This window comes from Xenopus laevis, chromosome 8L, assembly GCF_017654675.1.
Source record: "Xenopus laevis strain J_2021 chromosome 8L, Xenopus_laevis_v10.1, whole genome shotgun sequence".
Lineage (NCBI taxonomy): Eukaryota > Metazoa > Chordata > Amphibia > Anura > Pipidae > Xenopus > Xenopus laevis.
The window spans coordinates 131,448,986-131,459,738 of NC_054385.1; the positions used below are offsets into that span (position 1 = coordinate 131,448,986).

The window sequence follows — 10,753 nt, forward strand, 5'->3', positions numbered from 1 at the left end:
AGAACCCACAGCAGATAAATACAGGGTCAATTCCATGTATAATACCCCAGAACCCACAGCAGATAAATACGGGACCAATTCCATGTATAATACCCCAGAACTCACAGCAGATAAATACAGGGTCAATTCCATGTATAATACCCCAGAACCCACAGCAGATAAATACGGGACCAATTCCATGTATAATACCCCAGAACCCACAGCAGATAAATACAGGGTCAATTCCATGTATAATACCCCAGAACCCACAGCAGATAAATACGGGACCAATTCCATGTATAATACCCCAGAACTCACAGCAGATAAATACAGGGCCAATTCCATGTACGATTCCCAAGAACTGCCAACTTGTACTTGTAAACCGGTTAATAAAAACTACAAGACAGACTTGGGACTTGACAGGCCACGCCCCTAACCACACCTCCTCCCATTTTGCAGTGTAGGAGAGACTCACTGGCTCATAAACCTGCAACTCTCAGAGACAATCACTCCCTGTGATGATCTGGATTCCAGAGTCGACTGCCCTGGTGTGAGAAGTCTGGACTCCCAGGAGCCCCAGAGACTGTAAGTATGTGTTTCTTTTCTTATGGGAAGGGAGAGCTCATTGTAGATTGTGTGCTCTTGGGGTTCCATGTGTAGCAGTCAGTCAGTGTATGCTGGTGCCTTGCAAAGCTTCGGAAAGAACTTGCTATTTATTAGGAGAAGAAAATCCGTATGTACGAGAGTCTGGCAACTGGTCGGGTTGTAGGTACTGGTTCCTGGTACTGGAGCAGCTCCTGACTTACAAGGTAGATACGATAAGGGTATTTGCTTTATACTCATGGGCTGGGTCTGCAAATGTTAATTTTCCCCCAAAAGGATCCCCCTATATCTGGATAAATGCGCTTTATGTTGGTGCTCATGTATGTGAGTGAATCAGCATGTTGTCCTATTCCCACTCATGTATAATACTTTCCATATGTCACAGGGTATTTATATATATATATATATATATATATATATATATATATATATATATATATATATATATATGTGTGTGTGTGTGTGTGTGTGTGTTGCTCCTTGGGTTGTGCTACATCACTTCCCTTTCTGTCTTTATGTATTATTTCTAGGAAATTACATTCTTGTACCTTACACAATATATAATTAGTCCTACCACCCCTGCTGGGCATTTGTTCCCTGTATCTATTCCCATTTCTGTAAAGTATCACTTCCTTATGTTCCCTTTCACTCTCCCTCCTATTCCTTTACTGTATTAGTCCTACCACCCCTGCTGGGAGTCTGTTCCCTGTATCTATCCCCTTTCTGTAAAGTATCACTTCCTTATGTTCCTTTTCACTCTCCCTCCTATTCCTTTACTGTATTAGTCCTACCACCCCTGCTGGGAGTCTGTTCCCTGTATCTATCCCCCTTTCTGTAAAGTATCACTTCCTTATGTTCCCTTTCACTCTCCCTCCTATTCCTTTACTGTATTAGTCCTACCACCCCTGCTGGGAGTCTGTTCCCTGTATCTATCCCCCTTTCTGTAAAGTATCACTTCCTTATGTTCCCTTTCACTCTCCCTCCTATTCCTTTACTGTATTAGTCCTACCACCCCTGCTGGGAGTCTGTTCCCTGTATCTATCCCCCTTTCTGTAAAGTAACACTTCCTTATGTTCCCTTTAAACAGACATAAGGGCAGATGAATCCCCTCTGGGTCAGGCATTCCTGTGCTGAAATAATGGGGACACATATGTGCTTTAGTAAATTCCATCTTTGGAATGTTTGTACATAATTAGGTCAGTGTGTGTCTCCTGCTCCAGATTTGAGGCACATTTCGGGGGTTTAAAAGTTGAATAGGACTTCCGGTTTGGCGCCCGTGGTGATGGAGACGCAGGGATAAGGCTCCTTGCTGGGGTCCCTACCGGGTCCAGGTGCCCGAGGTTGAGCCAGAGGAGCAGAGAAGAGGCTGTCTTTTAGGCTCTTGGTTTACTCACAGACTGTGGAGCCGTTCTCTTCTAATACCTCAGGTACCGCCATTACAGTTCCCGAGCCTGCGCGGTCTGGTACAATACCACCACTTGAAAGACTGTTTTGGCGCAAGATTTATTCTGAAAAAATTAGGGATGCACCGAATCCACTATTTGGGATTCTGCTGAATCCCCAAATCCTTGGTAAAAGATTCCGCCGAATACCAAACCGAATCCGAATATGCAAATTAGGGTCCGGAAAGGAAAAAGTGGAAAAAAATCTTCTTTTGTGATGAAAATCACGTGATTTCCCTACCCGCTCCTCTCAGATCATCCTTATCTGATGACTAGTCTCTTATAGCAGCTGAAGTAGCCAGACTCATTAATCCAGTCATTGAGACTACAATTGATAAAGCCATTGACAAATTACAGATTCAAATTTCCAACATCTCGGAGAAACTTTCCACACAAGATAAACGATTCGGGGAGATAGAGGATGAGGTCTCTCCAAGCCAAGATGAAACGCTTGATTCTTTAAGTAAGATTGACTCTTTACAGAAACAAACTCAAGAGCTTAAGTTGAAACTGGATGATTTGGAAAATAGATCCAGGAGAAACAATCTTAGATTCATTAACAAACCTGAATCTTACCAAAATGACTTATTTCATGTTTTCATTTCTAAAACAATTGGGTCTCCCTCAAGATTGTCAAAGCTTTAAAATAGAGAAACTTCACAGGATTGGACCCCCTAAAGAGTAAAACTAGGGATGCACCGAATCCAGGATTCGGCCAGGATTCGGCCTTTTTCAGCAGGATTCGGATTCGGCCGAATCCTTCTGCCCAGCCGAATCCTAATGTTCATATGCAAATTAGGGGCGGGAGGGAAATTGCATGACTTTTTGTCAGAAAACAAGGAAGTAAAAAATGTTTTCCCCTTCCCACCCCTAATTTGCATATGCAAATTAGGCTTAGGGTTCGGTATTCGACCCTAAGTAAATGTGTTCCTTGATGTTGAAGGGAATAAAAATTTGATATTTCAAGACTACTCATTGCTTCTGTCCCAAAAACGAAAGGAATTTTCCAAAACCTGCCAATCATTGGCTAATCTACATGTTAATTTTTTGATTAACTAGAGCTTTCAGTGATCCTGGAGAGGCCCATACATTTACTTAATATCTGGAAAAGAAGAACAGTGGAAATCTTTCTTCAGTTACAACATCTAACTCGAAATTTGGCTCTCCCATTAAAGGATCAAAGATGGAAGAGATATGATATACCTCGACAATCTAGACTTTCAAACTACTCAAAATCTTCTCAAGTGCAGACCAAATGTAGGTCTAGGTCGAGATCTCCACTTGCTCCTAGAACAGTGCTACGCAATATGTTGGCGCTATATAAATACATGTTAATAATAGAACAGGCAGCCTTCCACACTCCAGTGAAGAAGACATGATTTCTGACAATTGACTCCTAAAAGGAATCAAGCTTTTCCCTAATATGACCCTGTAGCGGGTGTTTTGCTCTCTGTTTAACTCATCTCATAGAGAGAGAGAGTTTTTAGCTTTCCATCTTTAGGGAAAAAAGGAAGTGCCCTAATGCTTGATACACCGCTTGATACACCCCACCTGTACGGTGGGATGGGTGGAGACACCACCGTTCAAAAAAATGACACATTGTGCTCCGACCTTTCTCAGTGGGTTTTAAGAGAGGATTTATAATGTATCACCTGTAGAGCTCTAAAGGATTCTGAAGTCAGGAGGTCGTGCTGATTCTGAAGATTAGATATGGTGACCGGGCCCCTAGCTATGTAACAATTATAGATTCTAACAATGTTATTAGAACGCCACCATTGAAAAAGGGCTACATTTTGACCAGGTACAAAGTCCGGATTTTGGAACAAAGGTGTGACATTAACTTGGTGGAGTACCTGACTCTATCTCACACCAGTGGTGCCTAAGCTTGGACTCTCAACCAGGGATCATTTGTGAGATATGGACCAGATTAATGCGTCCACTGTGTATGGGGCACAGATGTCATTTTCCAGTTGGACCCACTGCGGACCTGCCGAACCCAAATGCATGAGTGGAATAGCGGTAAGTTGGGCAGAATAATAATAATAATGGAGTAAGTTTGAAAGGCCCAAACCTCCCTGCGCTCTAGAGGCATACAGGGTTTTCTGTTTGACCCTGGGTTTTTTTTTTATCCCATATGTAATGTAATATCTTTCTCTGAAATCCCTTTAAATCTGAAAGGTTTGAATAATTTAGTTGAGGAGGCATACAATTTAGGGTAGTTATATTTATACAAATTCTAATAGAGTGCGGTAAGGTTAACCCCCAGTATTGAAATGCAATCAGACTGCCACTTAAAATCAAAATTAAGCTTTAGAAGTTTAACTGCCTCGGGGAGAGAGTCAAATTGAGCGCCTCGGATTTCTCGTGATTTATAGTCAGACCAGAGACGTCAGAAAGGTTTATATCAAAAAAGATATATGTCCCAAGGCCTCTTAGAGTAAAAACAAAAAATTTATTGATAATCACATTTAAAAAGTTATTCGGTAAATACTACCCCACATATTCCACCTTACGCGTTTCGCACCCTCCGGCGCTTAGTCTAAGACACGCCTATGACTAAGCGCCGGAGGGTGCGAAACTATTCTTGGACACCGGTGACTATTCTTGGATGCCGGCGACTATTCTTACACGCCGCGGACTGTTTTTGCGCTTGACCCGAGTATAAGCCGAGGTAGAGTTTTTCAGCATATTATGAGGGCTGAAAACTCGGCTTATACTCGAGTATATACGGTACTTTATTTCTGGCTGCTTCTAGGAAAGCTTTACTTAATTTTTGGTTACAAGAGGAACCCCCTCATTATCGGAAATCGTTACTTATATGAACCAGCTTAGTTGGGAAGAAGCCTTAATAACTAAAACAAAAGGTAAAGTAATTCCAAAGATTCTTTTAGGCCGATTTGGTATTTTGAGATCTGTAACTCTAATACTGGTGATCAAATAATTTGGTTTCTTCAATTGTAATGGGCTTTTTCTTTCTTTCTTTTTATTGCATTTACACCCACTGGCTCAGTTAATTTGAGTTACTTCTTGTGAGTTCTCTTGAATGGTATACATTTTTGATAATAACATACCATTGTGTCAAGTGTAACATATTTTCTTCATCTGCATAATATTTGCTGTCATTTTGATTTCATTCATTTAATCTGAAAATTAAATAAAATATTTAAAACCATAAAAACTGAATAAATTAAGAGAAAAAAGGGAAAAATAGTGTATTGCGGGTTAAAAAAGGCTGTTGATACATGGAACTGCTTTTTGGGGTGGGAGGTCAAGGATAAGGCATAGGTGCAGCTACATTATGAGACTAATTTACTAGTTTTGCATTTCTACCAGCTGTAAAACTCACTGGGTACAAATATAACAGAATGGGGGGCTGAGGCTTCGGGGATATGCTTAGTGCACATCTAGGACCCCAGAATCCTGTACTTTCAATAGACCAGATGGACTGCTGGGAGTTGTAGTCCAGCAAATACAGGTTGAATATTTCTGCCCAATGGGAAATGGTACTGGATGTGTAACGTGACCCACAACACCCTTTCACCCCGAGACCGACACCCTCTTGCTTCTCTCCTATAGGTGCACTGACCTGGATCAACATGGATTTGGAGCCTTTGGGGGTCCCTAACGCTACACAGCAGCCCCCCTATCACTTAACACACAGTTAGGTAAGTCTTATATTTACCCACAATGCCCTGTACCCACTCAGGCCGCTGCCAAAATCGACAATTTTCAATTGGTCCATTGTTTACAAACGGACATGTCGCCTTCGCTGATTTATATATTTGACTTTCCACCGGTCACGCGGAACTTTCTCTTCTTCCCACAACTCCCAGTTGACAGAGCGAACTGTAGAGTTCTGTGCATCAGTCAGGAAAGGCTTTAATCATGTAATCCCGAAAATCTGTTTCAAAGCAGAAGCTGTTTGTTCCTTTCTGCACTACTGGTTCCGACTGTTGAAACAATGTAGCTCTCTACTGCTGCCAAGACAGGCCTGTTAATCAGCTGGCTTCTGCTACATTGTAATGAAAGTCAGACCCAGCCGTGCAGGGGAAAGGTATTGCTTTCAATAGGAAAGGACAGTGGCAGGTTGTAAATTCAGCCCCAGGAGAACGGATTGACTGTTGTGTGGAAACAAGAATGTTAGACAACAGGATGAAATAAGCGTCTTAATGCTTCCAGCTCTCTGTCAGCAGCCAGGAGACTAGTAAATCTATAAAAACACTTGTAACACTTAACAACGGGTGCTTCAAGCTGTCTACTGAGTCGCCAAGATACAAAGAGCAGAGAACACAACCTAGCACACATATTAGGGCTCATCTACAGAGTGTAAGTGAGACACTCGTTGCACCACTTAGTGCACTTCTGCCCAGGGTCTAAGTAAATTGCCCCATTTAATAAAATTGTGCACCAGTTGTGGTTACACCGGGGCCCCCCAACAACACCCTGGAACAAAGGCAAGAGCACTAACCGGTGCAAAAATGTGCTCCTTAAAAAAGCATGTGAGTCTGGTTAGTGGAACCATGAATCACCGGCCTGGTGTTAATCCCACTGGTGTCAACATGTTGTGTGGTTGGTTGAGTCATTGGCTTTATGTTCAACTGGAGGGCAGAGTCCTAAATCAGAGATCCCCCTGGGGGTGAGTGATGTTAAGGAATGTGTGCCAAATCTCAACCGCTCAAAGATAATAATAACCCAGTTATTGTCAAATTCATGTGGAACATTCCTTTGTTCTCCTATAGGTTTAGAAGATGAGAAGAACATGGAGACTCTTCGGCACCATGAAAGACTGGCAATGCTTTGTATGTTGGTCCTCGGCCTTGTGGCGTGGGCACAGTGCCAAACCCCATGTGAAATCAATGCAAATTATGCCAACTGCAAAGGGAGGAGTCTTGCCACAGTCCCAAAGGAGCTTCCTGCCACCCTTGTGGAGCTGGATCTGTCCTACAATAGACTTTCCCAAATCAAATTGGATGACTTTGCATTCTTCACTAATTTACGAGCATTAAATTTGAGTTATAACAACATCTCTGTCATAGAAAATGGCTCTTTTGCATCCAATGCTCTTCTGACCAACCTCACCCTGTTCAACAACAGCCTGACGGAGATGCCTTCAGCCTTGTTTGAACCTCTGAAGTTCCTGCAGGTTCTTGACATTTCCAATAATTTCTACAATTGCCCTACTCTTGGGGCAGAATTCAGCATGTTGGAGAATCTACAGAGTTTGTCTGTTGGTGGCCCATTAGTCAGTAAGGTCCTGAAAGATGATTTTGCCCCCATAAAGAACATTAGCCTCCAAAAGTTTTCACTGAAGACCATGTCCAGTCTTGGGTTTTATGAACAGGGGGCATTTTCAGTTCTCAACACTCAAACACTATGGTTGGATATTGCTCTTGATACAAACCCACAAGCTCTGCCTCGAATGTTAAAGGACCTGGCAGGCAAATCATTTGACAGCCTTCGTTTCAGAAACTTATTTGAGTTCACTTATTATATGGATGCTTTGGATGTGTTCTCTGGCCTCGCTGACATTTTCATTGGGGAGTTGACCTTCTACCGTGGGAAATTTAATGAGAACCTGTTGCGTCTGACCTTAAAAAACATGGAGAAGTCCAGTGTCCAAGACCTTTTGCTGTTGTCCATTGACTATGCTCGTTCTCTGAGCACCAATAGGACAAGTGTAAGAATTAAGGATCTTGGTCTGAGAAATCTGGTCATCAAAGACGTGACTAACCCTGACATCTTGAGGTTTGACTGGACATTTACTTGGTTCAGTAGGGTGAGCCACCTCTACATCATCAATGTCAACTTCAATTTTGTACCCTGCGATGCCTGGAGTCAGATGGTGAGTGTTGAGGAGCTGGATATATCCAACAACCGCCTTTTGGCTTCATATCTTTACAACCTCTTGTGCCAGTACAGTGAACTTCCCAACCTCCATACATTCATTGCTGCAAATAACAACATGCGCAGCCTGTATACAATCTCTTTATTGACTTCGACTTGGCCAAAGCTGGACACTCTTGACCTGACGTCGAATTACCTTGGAGCTCGCGATGAGATTTGTACATGGACTCCTAAAATAACAAAGCTCATTTTAAAGGACAACACCCTTAAAGTGGAGGTATTCAAGTGCTTGCCTGTGACAGTAGAACATCTAGATATGTCCAACTCTCTGTTGGAACGACTAGACATGGACTATTTTAACAGGGCTATGAACCTCAAGGAACTGATTCTCAGCCAAAACAAAATAAAATTTATATCTAGAGACTGGAAGTGCCCGAACCTTCAAGTGCTGGCCTTAGAAGGAAACTCATTTGGTGTCATCGACAAGGGATCTTTTAAAGATCTGCCAGAGCTCAGAAGGTTGACTGCAGGAGATAATCCATATCATTGCACCTGTGACCTTTATGCCTTTTTCACAGAAACTTTAAATGAGCATAAAATCTTGCTTTCTGATTGGCCTGGAGCATATAATTGCTATCACCCACCACAGCTTCTAGACACCAAAGTGGAATTTTACACCCCTGGGAGGGTTGAGTGTGATGTAAGACTGGTGGTGGCTATATCGGTGTCTACTACAGCTGTGGTGGTTATCCTCTGCATGTTATTGTGCTGGAAGTTTGACGTGCCGTGGTATCTCCGGACAACATGCAGCATAGTGCAGTCCAAATACCGTTCTAGGAGTTTTCATGAAGGTGGAGAATGCAACTACCATGCCTTCATCTCCTACAGTCACTCTGATGCCGACTGGGTGAGAGGGGAGCTGCTTTATCGGCTGGAGAGCTGTAGCCCCCCGTACCGAGTCTGCATTCACGAGAGAGACTTCCTCCCGGGGAGATGGATCATTGACAATATCATCGAGAATATTGAGAACAGCCGCAAGATCATCTTTGTTCTCTCCCACAACTTCGTCAACAGTGAGTGGTGCAATTATGAACTGTACTTTGCCCACCAGAGGGCTATTGGCCATGCTTTTGAGGATGTCATCTTGGTGGTCAAGGAGAAGGTCACTATGGAAGACCTTCCAAAGAGGTTTCACAAGCTCAGGAAAATGTTGAGGACCAAGACCTACCTTGAGTGGCCTTCAGAGCAGAACAGACAGCCTTTCTTTTGGATTCAGCTTAAGAGTATTTTGGGCAAGGCCAGTCCTGTTGTTACAACCCAAGCGAGCCTGTCTGTGGTGAGTGAAACTGTTGCTTTTGGCTCTTGTTCCGTCTCGGGGGCTCCATTAGTACAACTCAGCAAAACGAGCAGCTGATCCTTCCCAAAATATCTTTCCATGTTGATGTGTATATTGTGTTTATGAGGTTCTAGAGGTGACTCATGAACAAGAAGCTCAAATGGTCTACACATTCATTTCTGTTTTATATGGATTATAATGTTATGGTCATAATTATCTTGTGGGATCGTTCTATAGCCTGACTGCCCTTACAGTAATGAAGCCCTTCCTATGCTGATGGAGATATCTCGGGTATCTTCTGGTCACCTGCACCAGGCCCGGAGCCATGTCTTACTGATGTCTTCTCTGTGGTGTAAGGGGCAAATTCACTAAGATGCGAAGTTGCGCCAGGCGCAACTTCGCCGCACTTCGCCAGGCGTAGTTTCGCTAGCGCTCCGCAAATTCACTAAAATCCGAAGTTGCGCTTAGGGGTAGCGTAAGGTTGCGAAGTTGCGCTAGTGTTGATTCGCTATGTAAAGCGAAGTTACGCTAGCGAAGGCTAATTTGCATACGGCGCAAAATTCAAATTTCAATGGAGGAATATGTATCAGCACTACAAATGCCTAGAAAACCTTCAAATCAGCAAATAAAAATTTTATTTTGCCCTACATATGTGCCCACTGTCTAGGTAAGTTGCCATGAGTCAGGAAATGTAGGGGGGAAGGAGGGGAGCCCCAAAAAAAATTTCGATCTTTTTCAGCCTATCACCCATAATGTAGAAAACACGCCAGCGTTTTTTGGGACTTAGAAAAAAAATAGACTTTTTTTGAAACAATCCCTATCTACTCTATTGCGCTTCGCAAGGTCTGAGGTGGGGAAGGAAGTTTAGCGTAAAAGGTAGCGTTCAGTACACTGCGCAAGTTAGTGAATTTGCATAGTTACGTCGCTAGCGAAAATTCACCTAGCGTAAGGGTGCGAAGTAACACTAGCGAAACTACGCCAGCGTTCGTTAGTGAATTTGCGCAGTAACGAAAATGACAAACGCTAGCGAATTAACGCTAGCGTTCGGCGCTTAGTGAATTTGCCCCTAAGAGTCTTCCCTAATTTTGTTGTTGTTGGGTTCTTTTTCTTTTGCACCAGCTACTTTGACAGAAAGTGTAATAATCATTGTGCGTTAAAGCTAAGCTCACATTTACTTTTCCCCGAGCACTTCAAAATATTGTCAGAATGTTAGGAATGCTGAACGTACAAAAGTTAATAATTCATGTAATGAGAATTTCATACTCACTTCCCATTGCAGTTTTAGAGCTCATTTATTAACTGTCCTGTCCCAATGGCAGTGGCAGTCCCTGAGAATACACAGTATTATTGCACCAGATTCACTGCTCTGGGCACACAATAAGCTATACCGTCATGTTATATAAGGGAAACAATATGGCAGCCCAACTCATATGTATAAATACAAATATACAGAGAAGGAATGCTCTGGGCACATATAAATCTCCCAAATGCTATATTGTCTATATTATGTATTCATGTATAGATAAGGTTGTCTTCATATATCTGTTGT

At 42.6% G+C, this 10,753-nt stretch overlaps 1 protein-coding gene across 3 annotated transcripts; it reads left to right on the forward strand.

Annotated features, from left to right (window-relative positions):
• The first annotated feature begins 302 nt into the window (after positions 1 to 302).
• Positions 303 to 9,671, forward strand: LOC108699601 (toll-like receptor 2). 3 transcript variants are annotated; one of them, XM_041573736.1, is made up of 3 exons: positions 303 to 568; positions 5,601 to 5,689; positions 6,764 to 9,671. In XM_041573736.1, exon 3 carries the CDS (start codon positions 6,784 to 6,786, stop codon positions 9,280 to 9,282), a length of 2,499 nt encoding a protein of 832 aa, XP_041429670.1. In that variant the 5' UTR covers positions 303 to 568; positions 5,601 to 5,689; positions 6,764 to 6,783; the 3' UTR covers positions 9,283 to 9,671. The 3 variants fall into 3 exon arrangements, with proteins under 3 accessions (XP_041429670.1, XP_041429669.1, XP_041429671.1); XM_041573735.1 differs by having other exon boundaries at positions 303 to 564; XM_041573737.1 differs by lacking the exon at positions 303 to 568 and adding an exon at positions 3,348 to 4,043.
• Positions 9,672 to 10,753: the final 1,082 nt, after the last annotated feature.

What these genes read in the sequence shown, in the direction of transcription:
- LOC108699601 (XM_041573736.1), top strand. Translation starts at nt 6,784, where the DNA reads ATGGAGACTCTTCGGCACCATGAAAGACTGGCAATGCTTTGTATGTTG.